At 48.6% G+C, this 17,658-nt stretch overlaps 2 protein-coding genes across 2 annotated transcripts; one reads left to right on the plus strand and one right to left on the minus strand.

Moving 5' to 3' along the window:
• The first annotated feature begins 10,097 nt into the window (after positions 1-10,097).
• Positions 10,098-12,595, plus strand: LOC100828702 (ankyrin repeat-containing protein At5g02620). Its single transcript, XM_014900644.2, has 3 exons — positions 10,098-10,883; positions 11,047-11,453; positions 11,633-12,595. Exons 1-3 carry the CDS (start codon positions 10,151-10,153, stop codon positions 12,317-12,319), a joined length of 1,827 nt encoding a protein of 608 aa, XP_014756130.1. The 5' UTR covers positions 10,098-10,150; the 3' UTR covers positions 12,320-12,595.
• A 1,618-nt stretch (positions 12,596-14,213) lies between these two features.
• Positions 14,214-17,453, minus strand: LOC100826977 (EIN3-binding F-box protein 1). The gene is made up of 2 exons (XM_003571352.4): positions 17,068-17,453; positions 14,214-16,938 (listed from the first exon to the last, which is right to left on the minus strand). Exons 1-2 carry the CDS (start codon positions 17,090-17,092, stop codon positions 14,996-14,998), a joined length of 1,968 nt encoding a protein of 655 aa, XP_003571400.1. The 5' UTR covers positions 17,093-17,453; the 3' UTR covers positions 14,214-14,995.
• Between the last annotated feature and the right edge of the window lie 205 nt (positions 17,454-17,658).

Below are 17,658 nucleotides of genomic sequence, written 5' to 3' on the forward strand. Positions count from 1 at the left end.
CTATTGCTAAGTTTGTGCTATGCTCAAACTTAGTTGGTATAACTGTTTAGCCCCTAGTGGTTGTTGGCGTCGAAAATGTTTTTTCTTTGTTTCAGGAGTTGTTGCTGTTCATGCTACAAGGAGGAATTTGCTATAAGAAGGAATTTGTCTCAAGGTGGAGTTTGTTGGTTTGTGTTCCAAATTTCCAGGGGCCGGAAGTTCCGGCCCAACTTCCGGCCGAACCTCCGGATGGTCTCTGTTACTTTTCTGGAAATTGCGGAACTTGCTGCGGAACTTCGGATATTCAAGATTATGCGGAACTTCCGGCCTCCAACCGGAACTTCCGGTGTGACCGTTATGGATTTGAGTTGCCCTAATGTTCCTGTTATATATACCCCTTGTATGCCGCCGTTTTGGACAGAGTTCGCACGAGTTGAGTTCGTGAAATCTCCCTGGCGTTGTAAACACTTCCATATAGTGAAGTTTCGCTGGCTGGCGCCCGTGGTTTTTCCCTCTCGTTGTTTGAGAGGGTTTTCCACGTTAAATCCGTGTGTCCTTGTACTGTGATTTCTTCTTCGTTCTTCGTTCTTGCTTGTCGCGTTCATAACAGTGTGCTGGCCCATCTTTACTCCAAATCTTCTTCGACCACCTCACATGCTACACAGTACAGTCATACTACACCCATACAATTTGCCTGCAATTATACGCATTAATCTAGTTCTTTGCCCACCCGTCAATAATTATCCTTCCAAGGTATAGACCCTTTTATCGACTTCGCCCATGTTATCTTATATAGGCCCAGGGTCTTTAGCCAAAAATGGAGAAACAAAATGAGGGCCCTTACTCAGGGTAGATCCATTGGAATCAGACTTAATGATGCTGAAAGTGATTACTTTGTGACCGCAAAGGACTGAGACAAGGATACCCCCTCTCTCCCATCATGTTTATGTTAGGTTCGTTGCATAGGAAACAAAAAATTTCCTACGAGAAGTGCGGAAGAAAACCCAAGAATATATATACTAGATGTATGTAACGAGAGGGATCATGAACACCATACCCTCGTAGACCGCTAAGCGTTACGATCACGAGATCGTTGTTGGTGTAGTGGAACTTTCAATGAGATCAATCTCAGTGCCGAACGGACAGCACCTCCTTGGTATCCACACGTTCAGCTTCACGTTGTCTCCTCCTTCCTCGATCCAGCAAGCGAGAGGGAGAGGTAGACGAGATCCTGGCAGCACGACGGCGTGGTGACTATGGTGAATATTCTCACGGGCAGGGCTACGCCGTGCGCGTGAGAAGAGGAGGAGAGGAGGGCTCAGGGGAGAGAGATCCAACTGAAAGCTCGGGGTGTCTCTCTCCCTTGCCCCCCCTTCTATTTATATAGGGGTAGAGGAGGCGTGGCCGGCCAGGACTATCCCGTGGCCAGGACTCTCCGGCGGCCAGGACTCTCATGCGGCCAGGACTCTCCCGCGGCCAGGACTCTCCTCCTGGCCGCATGGGCCCTGTGGGCTAGCCCCTCGGCCCATTAAGGCCAGGGTGCTCCCTCACAGGCCCATTTAGCCCAGGGATAGGTGGGCCTCAAGGTGGAACCCTCCGGATCCCTCCGGAACCTTCTAGAAGCTTCCTGGTCAAAACCGGGAAATATTCCAAACTTTCCAGAACCCTGAAAACAACTTTCCATATATAAATCTTTATCTCCGGAACATTCCGGAGCTCCTCGTTGCGTCTAGGATCCCATCCAAGACTCCGAATCATAATTTGATATCATCATCATTTATCTCATCTAACCCAAACAACATGAAACGTTAAGTGTGTGACCCTACGGGTTCGAGAACATGTGGACATGATCAAATATCAATAACCAATAGCGGGATCTGGATATCCATAATAGTTCCCACATATTCCACGAAGATCTCATCGGTTGAACCACTATGTCGAGGATTCAATTAATCCAGTATCCAATTCTCTTTGTCTCGCGATATATTACTTGCCCGAGATTTGATCGTCGGTATCGCCATACCTAGTTTAATCTCGTTACCGGCAAGTTCTCTTTACTCGTTCCGTAATATAATACCCCCGCAACTAAACACATTAGTCGCATGCTTGCAAGCTCATTAGGATGTTATATTACCGAGAGGGCCCAGAGATATCTCTCCGTCACAAGGAGTGACAAATCCCAGTCTTGATCCATACAACCCAACAAGCACCTTCTGAGATACCTGAAAAACACCTTTATGATCACCCAGTTACGAGATGACGGTTGATGCCCACAAAGTATTCTTCCGGTACTAGGGAGTGGCATGATCTCATGGTCTAAAGAAATAATACTTGACATAATAAAACATAAGTAACTTAAACTTAAGTGACACGATCAAAAGCTATGTTTAGGTTTGGGTCTGTCCATCACATCATTCTCCTAATGATATGATCTCGTTATTAAATGACAACACATGTCTATGGTTAGGAAACCTTAACCATCTTTAATCAACGAGCTAATCTAGTAGAGGCGTATTAGGGACACGGTATTTGTTTATTTATCCACACATGTATTTGAGTTTCCAATCAATACAATTATAGCATGGGCAATAAACATTTATCAAGAACAATGAAATACGATAATAACAAATTTATTATTGCCTCTAGGGCATATTTCCAACAGTTTAATCTAGCTAGTGGCATATGTCTTCACTAGGATGCTTACTAAAGCAGCAGGCCACTCCTTTATTTCTGGAATGCTCCCTGAATTTTGCCTTGAGGGATACTCTGATTTTCCTCAAAAATGACAGAGACATGTCACAAAATCTCAAGTGGTTGCTTACACTTTATGAACAACTCTCAGGCATGAAGATTAATTACCATAAATCTGACCTTATAGCTATGAACCTTGAAGAGTATGAAACTAACTGCCTAGCACAAATTTTTGGTTGCAAGAAAGGTGCTCTGCCCATTACCTATTTAGGAGTGCCTCTTCACCACAACATTCGTAGAAAATAGGACCTCCAAAATGTTGTGGACAAAGTAATTAAAAGAGTGGCTGGGTGGAGAGGTAGACTACTTTCCTATGGAGGAAGAATTGTGCTGATTAGAGCATGTTTAGCAAGCATTCCTATTTACTTATTGTCTTTCATCAAGTTCCCTAGTTGGGAAATGCATGTCATTAACTCTTAGATGGCACGCTGTTTGTGGGACAACTATGAGGGGCATCATAAAACCATTTGGCCAACTGGGAGATGATGGCCATGAAAAGAGAATTTGGTGGCTTAGGCATACCAAATCCGAGAGATCTCAACGTCACTTTGTTGGCTTCTTGGATACACAGATGTAAACTAGACTCTAATAGGTTGTGGAAAAAAAATCATTGATTGTAAGTATGATGCTGATGACCCAAACATAAAATGTAGGCTCTACCTTCTGGAAAGGAGTAATGTGGGCAAGAAGAGCTACCAAGCTGGGTTACCAGTGGCTAATTGGGGATGGTAGATCCATTCACTTTTGGGAAGACCAGTGGTTTGGGGGCTCTAGCCTGGCTATCCAATTTTTGGACCTCTGTACAATTTGCAATGAACAGTTGGCCACCCTTCATGATGTTTGGGATGGCAAAGAGATCAGGCTCATTTTTCGGAGAGCTTTTGGGCCTAGGTTAATGGAACAATGGGAAGATCTCTCCCACATTTTAGACTCTATTGAATTGTCCAATGAGAAAGACCAGATGATGTGGAAACTACACAAATCTGGCATCTATACCTCTCAGTCCCTATATGCTCTTGTGAACTTTAGAGGTATAGTTCATGTTTATGTCCCTGCCCTGTGGCACATTAACATACCCCCTGCGATTCATATGTTTCTCTGGCTACTAAGTAATAATAAAATTCTCACTAGAGATAATCTTAGCAAGAGACGGGAGGTAGCTGACAAAACTTGCTTGATGTGTAATGAACCTGAAACTATCTCCCATAGGGTTTTTGAATGTTTAGTTGCTAGACTGTTGTTTCATGATCTATCTGATATTATTCAAAGACCTGAAATACAAACTTATGCATAGCTAGCCACCTTGTGGCTTTGTAACAAACGTAATGGTGTGATGAACATGATAATTGTTGTGTTTCTCGACAACAATTAGAGTAAGGGGTGCCAATGCTCGATGGCACAACTACGGGTATAAAAGTAGGGCGTGTACGCCGGCCTTATAGCGAAGGTCGCCGTACACTTGGACAAGTTGACACGTTGATATTTCTTTAATAGGTTCGGTCGACCCTGCGGGTGCGACTTAATCCTATGTTAGAAAAGGCTTCGAGGGGGTTGTTAGCCAAGGGCTTGGACCGAGCGGATCTTCCCAAGACACCTTTTAGCGAGAGATTCGTCAGGGCCGCCTTGTACTTGGACTGAACGCGTCTTTCCAAGTATCGAGGTTAGGATACACTCGAAACTCTAACCCAACCCCTTCTCCTTCAAGCCCATGCCAACCAAGGTTAGTTCAGAGCCTCGAAACTAGAGTCCCCTAGAAGGCTTCCTCGAGGCCTATCGACTTTCAGTCGAGAGCGGCGCGCGAGAGCGAACCTTAGAGGGAGCACTCTAGCCCTCTCCCCTTGAGTTTATTCAAGTGAGAGTGAATGGTATATGCCCCCATGAGGGGTATTTATAGCCTAAGGGTCCATGACAAAAGACCATGGCTACCCTTGATGGAGAGAGAAAAGTGGAGGCCAAATGGTAAAAGTAGCTCCTTGGTCCATAACTTTTGTGTGCACCATGAGGGAAAAGTGAGGGTTGGTCCATGGTCCACCATGGACCAAAGCCTCATCCCCACACCTTTCTTGCCCCCTACTCTAGCTTATTTCACCCTTTGACCATGGCATGAGAGACTTGACTTGTTGACTTGTCTTCCTTTGCCACGTAGGATTGACTGCGCCACGTGGGCATCTTGACTCATGCTTGGTAAATGTTGACTTGGTCGTCGCCACGTAGGATTTACAGCCCGGCACATATAAGGGTTTTATTTTACTACAACAGTTCCCCTGCAAAGAGTAGGAGCCTTGGAGGCGTTTCGGGGAAATTCCATGCCTACGGCGATTTTCTCTGCGAGAAATCAAATTTCGGGGGGTATTTTAGCAAAAACTGGGACCCCAGGGGCCTCTATGCGTGAAATCCGGTGTCCCGGAGGACTTTTTTTTGCAAAAATCAGGGGTCCTGCGGGCCTCCCCGAAAATTCCGGGGTCTTATTGGTAATTTTCCCGAAATCTTGGGCCTTTTTGCAAAATTTCAGAACCCTGATGGCCGATTGGGCCGTCTTCGCGTGCGCGGACGCGAGTTTGGGCCGCCTTCAGGCGCGCCACAATTTTTTTTTGTGCCTGCTTCTTGGGCCCAGCTGGGCCCGATACCGGTTCGGGAGTAAGTTAGGGGATCCGACGGCCACGGAGGAGGGCAAGCCTTAGATCGGACGGCCCCTATCTGTCTTCTTCCTTCGTACGGGAGGGGACCGAACGGCCCCTTTTCCCCGAGCTTTTGCAGGTGACGTCGGCACGGCGAGGACACGGGGGCCGCGAGCGGGGTGCCCTCCTTTGGCCAGGCCGGCCTCCTTTAGGGAAAAGGGGGTGCTTCCCCTTCCCATTTCTTCCCTCCTCTTGTCTTCTTCTTTGGTGAGAAGGACGACGAGGTGTCGCCGCCCCATTGGCCCGGCTTGGACGCCTAGGAGTTCCGATGGCCTATAACATGGAGTCCTTGGACACTGTGGAGCTTCACACCATACTCGTTTGGCTTGCCCGGTGCCGAAGACGCGTTCGGCGGCATCCGGCATTTCTTCGAGAGATTGGTGTAGTAGGGAGCTCCGCAGGGGCATTAGCTAACTCCTCGCAACGACGGCGGTTGTGCTGGTGGCCAAGGAACCGCAGCGGAAGCTTCTCCTCGTCGAGCCTTCATGGGGACGTGGAGCACGCCTGAGGCCATTCGAAGCGAGGTGTCCGTATACTCGTCGCCGGCCACGTCCTTGCTGCTCTTGTGAAGGTGAGGAGACCTTCGTGGTGTTGGCTTGGGCGCCTTTGGGGGCCGGCGAGCCTTGCGTGCACTTGGTCGAGCACCTTCAGTGCGCCCAAGGTGGCACGGCGCGGGCTTCGGCGCGGCCGGGCGTGGGCACGGGCGCGGCTTGGCGCATGGAGCTGGTGCTCGTAAAAATCAACCCAGGAAATGAGAAATAAAAAGTAAGGACATGCACGTGGCTGATCTAATGGATCAATGGGTTCTCTCGAGCGCGCGCCTGACGTGACGTGAGTAGTGAGTACGTACTAGCTGCTGCCTGCTGCTAGCTTCTAATCGATTTGCGAGCGCTTTGCTCTTGTACTTGTGTCTCGACGGATTCATTCAGATCAATCGGTGTGTGCGCGGGTGTTGTTCTATGCGGTTTCGGCTGTCAAATCTTAAGTGAGACTTCCAATTTTCATTTTTTGAGTGAATATCGTTATAATTTTGTTTAAATGGGATCATTTGTGACAAAACTTTTGTTAAATGGGGTAAAAAACGGAAATCTCATTAAATGTGATCAAAGCTGTCAAAAACAAATATGGATGTATTTATTCTTAAAAAACGTCTAGATACATGTAATATTTTGATAACAATTTAGGATCGGAGGGAGTAGAATTTAGGGTAAAAATGAAATTCACTCTAAAATAAAAAAGATTTAATATACAAGAAAATTCCCAATAAACTTTGCACGGTGGATAGCTTAGGCCCAGTGCCGTGTCTGAGATCTGACAAATTCACAGTTCTCAATTCCAAATACATGGATTTGACTGAGAAGGTTGCATTCTGACAAATCTTCCAGGTCACTCGTTCAGGCCTTACTTTAAATTGAAAAACTACAAACAAACTTGCAGTTGCTGCCACTGTTCTAGGATTTCTTCCAGAAGAGTACTTCTAAACAATAGAGAATGAAAGCCCATCTCTCTAACAAACTTCATAGTAACATTGGAACAAGTGATTGATTCCGATCAGAATTTGCCAAAAATGAGAACCTCCCCATTTTCCTTGTCTCCAAGACTTGATTGTGCAAATATTTATTAGACAACATATATCTCTTGGCAAGACGTTGGTCGGAGGAGTTTCAATAATCATGCTAGATTTGAGTTTTAGACCATGTTTTCTTAACTATGTTAGGAAAGTCATTTATAGCCGGCTGCCATTTTTTATCGGATACGGAAACGGTGCGGATACGGAATCGGACGCGGAAACGGATATGATACGGTCATGGAGTGGTGTCGGATCGCAAACGAATAATGATGGACGGATAGTGCGTGCATAGTAGTAATAACAAAATAAATTCATAGTCATCATTTATATTGGACTTAGAAATAAACCATGGCTAAGATCACTAAGACACAAACACTGGAAGTAGGTTAGGATATACGTTGATATGGGTTTTCTTGGGATGGACAGCCTGGGCTAGTGGGCTGCAAGTAACTTGTTGGTAAAACGGATAATATCCGACTTATTAGGGTCGGATTATCCTATTGTAATTTCAGATAATCTAGTACCCGCTGGATAATAATTTATGTTCTCATATCCTATACCATCGAATTCGGAAACATATTCGATAGGTAATTATCCTAACCACTCTCACCCTTAGATGGTTCTGTTCTATATTGTTGCTACTGGTGCATGTGTTAGCACGGTTTTTCATGTCTGCCATGGAACAAAAAATATACGAGATGGTTATCATTTGGTTGTTTCAAATTACTAGTAGCAGAGAAACACTTAGGGGTCTACTGGCTAGCGTCACGGTTGATGGGCTAGATAGACTAAGTTCAAATCCTCACATTGTTATATTACTTGGTTGGCTAGTTACTCCTAGCCAGCCCTTTTGTATTCTAGAAATATTAAAGTACTACCAGCGGCCAGTGATTATTTTATTTGGCACAAATTTCTAGGTCGACTTAGTGAGTACTCCCTCGGTCCCAAATAAGTGTATTCTGGTGTTTGTTCGGAGTCAAAAAATTTGAACTTTGACTAGCTAACTTTATTGAAAAGAGTAGCTATATATATAACAACAAATCAGTATAATACAAACTAAATTTCAAGACAGATTTAGTGATGCTAAATTAGTGCCATAAATGTGGTTGCTTTTTTCTAGAAAGTTGGGCGAACTTCAAAATATTTGACTTAGACAAAACGAGAAGTACACATATTTGTGGACGGAACGAGTAAGATGCAATAGATATCAAACCTAGGTGCAAGAACAACTCTTCTCTTAGGACTCGTTTGGTTTGAAGAATTTTTAGAGGATATTATAGGGTTTCAACCCTTAGGGCATCCGCAATGGCTGACTTTTAGCCGGCTCTTATTTATGTTTATGTAAGGAAGAAAAATAGGAGAGAGAAGAGAGCTGACTCTTCGTGAAAAGTTAGACTCTTAAGTAAAAATTTGACTAAGAGTCAGCTAAGAGTTAGCTAAGAGTGAACCTCTTAATCATTATACAACGTCGCATTTAATGGTAACAAATCATACAGAGTTAGTTTAAAGACACGAGCCATGTTGGACGTGTTATTTTAGAGGTTTTTTAGGGTACCTTTTGATACTACCGGAACAAAGGAGTAGTAGAACGTCGTTTTGCCTAGGGTATTTAACTTTTTACGTGCAACTTTTTTTTCATGGGCCTAACCGGATGAGGCCCATGATGCCCAAACTACCGATCAGCAGGGAAGATAGATTTATCGACTCTCCAAACGCCGTTCCCATCGTGAAAACAACGCAGCGCCGCCCCATCCTGTGCCATCACCGGCCCCTTGGCGATGCACCGTAGACCTCTCCCTTTGTTAGGCTGCCGCCGATCTCTTCGTCGTCATGCTCGCAGCCATGCACGCCCGCCTGGAGCCCTGCCATTTGCATGGTATACCACATCCGCCTGCGGCTGATAGCTCCAAAGCATTAGGCCGGCGGCACAATCTCTGCCCCCAGGACGCCGACACGTTCCTCCCCCGACGCCTTATGTCGCTCCTTCCCCGGGATTAGGCCGGCCGACTCAGTTTCTCATTTGGGGGAGCTCGAGCGGATGAGGAACAACTTGAGTTGTTCCGTGTTTCGATCAACGAGAGGATGAGGAAAACTACTCGCTCGGTCAGATGGGCCTGGGCCGACATTTTTCTGCGGGAGTTTTTTTTCGTGTTGTGCAGGAGTTTTCCTGGGACTACCAATTCTGCCCTTCGTCGAACTACTACTCCGTTTTGATACTCCTGTTTTTACCAACAGTATAAATTAAGGGTGTGGCTATTTCTAAGTCGCCCGTTTTTTAAGAAATAAGCCTTAAATATCAGTCAACGTTTTAAATTCGTTGGATTAAGATCTGAGGGTCATCCTCATTCTCTCATCTCTCACTTTCTATCGTTGGATTAAAATCTGATGGCTAACATATCGATTGATCTCTATCTAAAAAACTGGCGACTTGTCAATAGCAAAAGCAATAAATTAATATGGGCATTTGGATCTAATAAAATAGACGTCTCACAGTGACTTAAAGGTACCGTAAAAGATCTCATTATTTTATCGTTGACTCTAGATGACGTGAAGAGTTATTACTGACCCTACTATTTGGGATGCTCTTAAGATTCCTACGCATAACATTCATTCCACGTGAATAGACTTTCTAGATTTCTAAGGATTTTGTCCAAACTTACCTAATTTCTGAGTATTTTAGCATTACCTTATGAAAATAAGCTAAGGAGTAGAGCGCTCATGGCACATTCTGATCATTTACATTTCTTATTCCCATGATTCAAAATCCTGTAAACCGTCTTCGCAAAAAAGAAAAAAGAAACTGTAAACCCAATACCAATACGCAGAGAACGATCTCATTGTGTTCTCTGTGGAAGCAAAGCTTTGCTGGCGGAAGCGGAATCCTATTCCCTGACAGGCGTTACGTACTGATTCGCACAGGCTAGCTCACCGTCAGCTTTACGAAGACAAGACGTCCTTTACGTGAAGTTTGAGGAAGAATCGTTTTTCCATGAGCCCGGATTGGTTCACGCGGTCTTTGTTTATACCTTGAGTGACTGAGTCAGCCAATTCGCCAAGCACCGCACGAGCAGCTCTATAAATTCTACTATTCCAGAACCACCATGCAGCACGCACACACGCATTACATACGTGCAACGACGGTGCGAGAGCTAGCTAGCTAGTAGGATCAGCCATGAGTGCCACCACTACACCCCACCAAGAAGAGCTCCAGAAAACACAAATGCAGAGCAAGCGAGATGTGGGCTTCGAGCCTCGTCCCGAGCTGCTCATGGCCGCCCGGCGCGGCGATTGGCAGCAGCTAGAGCGTCTCCTTGCCACGCCTCAGCCGGTGCGCGACGTCGTCGTGGACATCGAGATCGAGGAAGATGTATTGACCTCTGGCGAGGCGGTCACCATGGCTGGGGACTCCGTCCTCCATGTGGTAGCCTCGAGTGGAGACGGCGAGGAGATCCTGAAGAGCGCGACGGCGATCCACGGCAAGTCCAGCCACCTCCTCTTCGCCAGGAACAAGAAAGGCGATACTCCATTGCACTGCGCCGCCCGGGCAGGACGGGGTAGAATGGTCACCCATCTCCTGGCTCTTGCAACTCCTGCAAGAGCCGAGAATGGCCACAACGACGGCGGCAAGAAGGTGAAGGAGTTCCTCAGGATGCAAAACAAGCGGGGAGAGACGGCGCTGCATGAAGCGGTCCGTTTGGGTGACAAGGACATGGTTGACCGGCTGATGGCCGAGGACCCGGAGCTAGCTCGCGTGCCCCCGGCCGATGGCGCCTCGCCGTTGTATTTGGCCGTCTCGCTGGGTCACGACGACATTGCACGGCAGCTGCACGAGAAGGACAATGCCCTCTCCTTCTGTGGACCGGACGGGCGAACTGCCTTACATGCCGCTGTTCTTAAGAGCAAAGGCGAGTGCAGTGGTTACTAGTTTCAGATTGAAAGGCCAAGTTCTTTTTGTTTTCTACCCTTTTTGTTTTGAGTGAACTTTTTTTGGGTTTACAATTTTTCCACGTTACCGAAACTTCAACATGAAGTTGACTTGACTTGAACCCTGTTTAACATTGACTGCAGAGACGACCAAAATGCTATTGGAATGGAACAAGGATCTCATCAAGCAAGCAGAGCGATCCACCGGAAGCACGGCTCTTCACTTCGCCGCGTCCTCGGAAAGGGCCGCCGGGCCGATCATCAGCTTGCTGCTGGCTGCCGGCCCATCCTTGGCGTATCAGCCAGACAACAATGGGTCGTTCCCAATACATGTAGCCGCGATCGCAGACAGAGGCAACGCGCTCTACACCTTGCTCCACGGCTGCCATGACTGCGCGGAGCTGCGCGATGCCAAGGGCGGGACCTTCCTCCATGTCGCCGTCGTTGAAGAGAGCTCGTGGGGTGTCATTGAAGCTTTGAATGACGATGTATCCTTCATCGGGAACATGCAGGACAACGATGGCAACACCGCGCTGCACCTCGCGGTGCAGGTCGGTAACCAATATATCTGCAATAAACTGATGGTTAATCGGTTGGTCAAGCTCAATCTGACAAATAACAAGGGGCAAACACCGCTTGACCTTTCATGGGACATGCTACCGATTTATTACGGATCAGTAAGCAATCAATTGTTCTTTCTGAAATGCACGCCCCAAATTTTTTGTTGCAGCATGAAAGAGCTGGGATACATGATAGGCTACGAGATGTCGGTGCTACATTTGGTACTTGCAGGCGGGATTCCGTCGACAAAAGGATGCGCCTAAACGAAAAGGAAGAAGCGCAGAAGATCACTGAAGCCGCGCAGACCGTCGGGCTCGGCTCCGCTCTGATTGCAACGGTGGCGTTCGCCGCGGCCTTTACCCTGCCCGGGGGCTACCGTGCCGATGACCATGAGAATGGTGGCTCTCCGACGCTCGCTGGGCACTACGCCTTTGACGCGTTCATTATCGCCGACACACTCGCCTTCGTCCTCTCAATCCTATCAATCGGATTTCTGATATCCGCGGGGGTCGTCCCAATGAACTTACGCCCCCGCCTCTTCTCCCTCACTTGCGCCAAAATACTCATGGTCAGCTCCGCAAGAAGCCTATGCGCTGCCTTTGCGTTTGGGCTGTACGTGGAGCTAGCTCCTGTTGCGCGCACGACGGCCATCGCGTCTTGTGCGATCACAGCTCTCGCGTTTCTCGATACCGCTTGGTCCATTATGAGAATTATCCCCACTGTGATGGTGCTAGTGGGACGCGGAGTTCGTTTGTGGTCCTGGACGGGACTTGTGATTCTAACGGAATTGCTCTGGCCATTCTGGTCCTACATTGTGATCGCCGGCCTGTGTTTCAGGATCAAGAGAGTTCATTGAGTTGAAATGAAATTATTTATATGTTGTTAATTTCTTACGTACCAAATAGGTTGGTCTCTATTTCTTCAGTGGTAGGCATTGTACTCTTCATCCACAAGTCCATGTGGTACTTCGTCAACCTCAAGACCTGTGGGATCAATCTCTCATAGGGGTAAGATGTGCGTGCATGTGGGTGTGCACGGTTCGTAGGGGCGAGTATACTTCCATGTTTGTGAGCATTTGTAATGTGTTCCTAATTAAAGATAAAAAAAGATCGGCGTCCAATTTGCTAGGAAAGCATGAGGCTGTGATTTCACACAGAGTAAAAGGGAGTTCGAGTCTTCAAGGAGGATGTGGTGCAAGGTAGAATTAATGGGGAGTTCGAATCTTCGAGAGGCTGCAACGATAGTTTGATGATATATACTTAGATGTCCTCCAGGTCCGCGTGTTCTCAATGCACACCACAGATTCTCCAAGGACACCGTTGTGTGTTCTTCAATCCAACATAGATGGTCCTCCACAGCACGAAACGGTGCACGTGGTGGGTTTTGCTCGGCAGCCATGGCGTGATGTCACTGCCAAGACGGCAACGATTGAGCCACCTCCATGGTCAGGAGATCGAGGTGATGCTCGTCTTCCTCGCAACATAACTCGAACTGATGGCGGCGGCGATCTTCGGGATAGGTCCCCAACCGAAAGCCGAGATACGTGGTGGATGGTGTCTGATGAGAGGAAGAGGACCACGGGTCCATGAACCACAGGAGGATACAAGCCGAACCATTGTTCGTCCTTGATATGGTACTGTCCCCGACTTTTTCAAGCACTACTGGTTCACTCGCCAACATAGTAGTCAAAACATGCTATCTGAAAGACTGAAATGGCAGGCGACAACTATTCAAAGTAATTTATTTATTTTTAAAGGTAAGATCCCGAATTTATTCATTACTAGGAGCACAAATTACAAGCACACCCACAACAGATTTCGAAATACAAACAAGTCATTGGACTTTGCAGAACGGACCCTCAAAGGAGAAGAAACGCAATTGGGTCCTTGACCCCCAATCGGCGCTCTCCTCACCGTCGCCGGGGACGACACAACTTGGGACGACAAAGCCGTCGCAGCTGGTTGCTGCGACCACCAACCAGGAGAAGAGCTGCCTCCAAATCAGCACTCTGGCCAGGAAGAAAAGATTCGGTCGCCCTTCGACGAGAAGATGCAGAGGAACGGCGGGAGCCGACGGCCGATTGCAGGCGCCGAAGCTCCTCCACGATATCCCCTGCTGAAGAGCTCGACCACAAGAGGAAATCTTCACCCCGCTTCCATCCTCTCGCCGGAGAGCCACCACCACGATGACTCTAACCTCAAGAGGAGGAACTGAGGACTCCCTGCAAAGAAAAGACAGCGAGATTATTTGGGAGGTTGTCGTCGTCCATCTCCATAGCAGCCGATCTCCATAGCAGCCGACCTTCGGCCACCACAGGGACGTCCACCACCCAACGCCGACCGCTACTCGCATGCGGCCCCAAACTACCTCCTAAAGTCATAGCGCCAGGCATTAAGCCAAACATCCAGAGGGAAACCTAACTCGTATTGAAAGTTCTCCAACTTCCAACCTGAGTCAGGAGGAGATATGTGGGGTCAAATTGATTCTTCACCTTGCTTCAACTACTAGTCAAGGATCAGCAATAAACTGGTAGATTTTCAGGCATCAATGGCAGTACCCACACACCACACTAGAAACAGCATGAATCTAAGTAAATTTCAAATTTTAATCTTGCAAACAGAGACCTCAAGAAGAACAAGACATACTTCATATAAACTTTACAGTAGAATCCATCGGAATTGTTTTGGCCATCAATTCAAGTCAGGAAACATGATAAACAACAGAAGAAGACTTGAACACAAGCACACAACTTAAACACAAACATACTTCATTTATTCCGATAAGGTTGCAAAGATTACAGTCCTCAACAATCTGCCGGTAAAATCGGGGATCTGTCGCGAAAAAACAACCATGCAAGGCTGTCATCGCAAGGCTCTAGTATGCGCCTTGCGACAGCCAGATCCCCATGAACACCAGGCATCCCAAAGGGGAACTGCAAGAAAAAAGCAACCCTACATGACTCCACACACACAGACACTAACAGAGAAACAACACACAGGACTCCCACAAACCCAAACTCAATAACCATACCCACTAGATAAGTCGGCAGACCCTACGGGCATCAGCAATCCTGGACACCAGCATCCAACTGCAGGCGATGCCAGCAGTCGGTGTCGTGGAGCTTCAGAACAGCCATTGGCGCCTGCGACTTCGTAACCAGGAAAGCTTTGAAAAATGACACTGGACACTAGAGCAACCTAAAAAACCAGTAAGGTGTGGCTATAATGGCAAGGAACGGTGCCTGGATGGAGGGGCAGGATGCCAGTGATGGCAACCAGATGCTCAAAAAACAGATTACCTCCTGAGGGGTTATCTGTGAAAAAACGAGCATTTGGCTAAATGCGCCCTCCAAAAAATGACCGGACCTCGAACAAAGTTCGAAAGCCCACCACGGCCCTTGCACGAGCCAAAAAACTGGCTAATACGGGATTGACGGTTGCGCTACTGCTGCTAAGGACGTGTATCTGCATATGGAGGCGGCTGACCCGTTCAGTGTACACGAGCCCAGCCAGCAATGAAGCATCTTGTCTCGCTAAGCAAGAATGTCGCACCACCAGAGCTGCTTCTCCAGAGATGCAATGTTGTGGTTGCCAATCATGTTGCAGAACTGAATATTGAGGCCCTCCAACTTCCCCATGTTGCCCAAGAACGGCACACTCCTCTGAGTGACATTTGAGCAGCCAAACAGTGACAGGACACGAAGCTTGAAGTTACTTGTGGACGCCAGGCTTGCAACACCAGAGTCGCTAACCATGCAGTTAGAAAGATCAAGCTCCGCAAGCTCAGTGCAGTTCTCAGAAATGGAGAAGAGGCTTGCATCTGTTATCTTGCTGCAACCCTCGAGGCTAACTTGCTTAACAGATTTTCCATGCACCTTCACCAGGGAAGAAACAGCTAGATCTGTGATGTTCTTGCAACCACTCAAGTCAACCTTGACAAAAGCACCCTCAGAAGATCCAATCAAAGGAAGAAGCCCATTGTCAGTGATCTCACCAAGACCACTCAGGTCGACTTGCTCCAACTGGGGGCAAATCATCCCCACCACAGCCAAGCTTGCATCAGTAAAACCCGGACAATCCTTGATGGTCAAGAAACGAAGTGATTTGCAGACAGGAAGCTGTGCAGGAGCAGAGCAGATATCCTTGACACCCAAGCATTTCACCAAAGAGAGAGTCCTGAACTTCTGGCTGCAGTTAATAAGGCAAGCAAGAACACCAACAAGAGTAACCCTGTTGCATTCTTCAAGCTGCAGGTTTTCCAACAACTTTGCTGATTCTGCAAAAGCCTTAAGACCAGCGTCTGATACATGTCCACTCTTCTTGAGGCAAAGCTGTTTCAAGCTTGAGCAGAACTTGGCAATAGAAGCAAGCGCAAGATCGGTGATCCCAGGGCAAGAGTTAACACTGATGCACCTCAATTTCTGCAGGCCGGATGCATTGGCCATCACCCAGAATCCCCTCTCTCCAACAGCAGCAAGGCGGGCAAGTGTAAGATCTGTGACAGACTTCCCATAGTACCCAATCACGGCAAGCGAAGCATCAGTGATGTTCAAGCCCTGGAGACGGATCTTGGCCAGGGAGGCGGAAGCCGAGCACACAAGGCTAGAGATGCCCTGGTCACCCACACGCGCACAGTTCTTGATGCTCACAGCCTGCAGCTTCGAGCAGCACCGGCCAATCGCCCTCAGGCCCTCGTTGGCAACACCAGAGCACGCCTCAATGGTCAGAGACACCAAGTTCGGGCACCCCTGAGCAACAGCAGTAAGGCCCTTGTCTGTGATGAGCGGGCAAGAAGTGATATCCAGACGCTCCAGCAAGGGGCACCCGGCTGCGATCTCGGCAAGCGCAGAATCGGTCACAAGCGGCACATCCCACAGGGCGAGCGAGCAGAGGTTCGGGCTGCCACGGGCAACAGCCAAGAGGCCCTGGTCCGTGACGCCACGAGTCGGGTGGCTCCCACGGACGGCGAGCTTCTCCAGCCCGCCGCGGGATCCGGCAACGACAGCCATGGCGGCGAGGCGCACATCGGTGGCCTCCTTACCCTCGAGGACCCTCTCGACGCAGGGATCCACGGGGGAATCGTCGGTGTCCTCCTCCATGACGAACTCCTCGTTGAGATCAGGAAGGGACGGGGGAGCGGCCGCCGTGGCCTGGCCGAGCTCAGAGGCCCGGATGCTGGCGAGGAGCGCAAGCCAGCGGCGGGAGACGCAGGCGGAGTCGGCGCGCTCGCGGCCGCCGGGTAGGCGGCGCAGGACCTCGAAGAGGCACTCGTCCGGGAGCGCGTCGAGGGACGGCTGCGGGGGCTGCCTCTGCTGCTTCTTGCTGGCCCTCACGCACTCCGCCGCCGCCGCGGCGACCGCCGACGCGGCCACGAAAGACCGCTTCCGCTGCTGCCGCTGCACAACCACCACCCCTCCGCCGCCGCGGCAGAACATCCCGGCCAGCTCCGCCGGGACAGAGACGAGGCACCCACCATCTGAACACCCAATCGAAGAACACATCATCAGCCACACGCAAAAAACAAAACTTTGCTTCGAGGAAACCCAACAATAACAAGCAAAGAAACCGCCAACAGAAAAAAGAGATATATCTCTCTATCTCTTACCTCCGTATGCGTGGAAGGCAGGCATGCTGAATCGCCCAAGAACAAAGAGATCCCTCCCAAGAAGAAGAACAAGAGCAGAGTCAAGAACAAATCCACCGCCGCCGCCGCAGGATCTGAACTACCGGAGGAGGCCTTAAGCATTTACAGGCGACCACCACCGGAGCAGGTGATCGTTAACGGAAAGCCGAACCCTATCGCCGCCGCGACAGGGAAAAAAGGGAACGACGACTAGACGAAGAAGAGAAACCACCAAACAAACCTCTCTGCTGCGAGAAGATGGGGGAAGAGGAAAGTGGGGGGCATAGGAATAGGAGAAGAATCGGAGAGAGAGAAGGCGTGGAGGAATTTAATAATCTGAGAGAGACAGGCTGCTGCTCTTGGGGCTCCCCAAGGGGCAACTTGCGCTGGCTGGATGCACTGAACCTCTTTTCTGGGGTGGGGTTTGCGTTGGAGCTCGTTCGTGGTACTCACTGTCCCCGCCCCGCTGCATACATTGCACATGCAAGCGTCTTGGTGTCCGGGAGCATGATATCTCGGGAGGAACTATTCTTCCCTAGCTTCTTTTCCATTTCAATTTTGGTGGAAGAAAGC

The sequence above is a fragment of the Brachypodium distachyon genome, chromosome 3, assembly GCF_000005505.3.
Source record: "Brachypodium distachyon strain Bd21 chromosome 3, Brachypodium_distachyon_v3.0, whole genome shotgun sequence".
NCBI lineage: Eukaryota > Viridiplantae > Streptophyta > Magnoliopsida > Poales > Poaceae > Brachypodium > Brachypodium distachyon.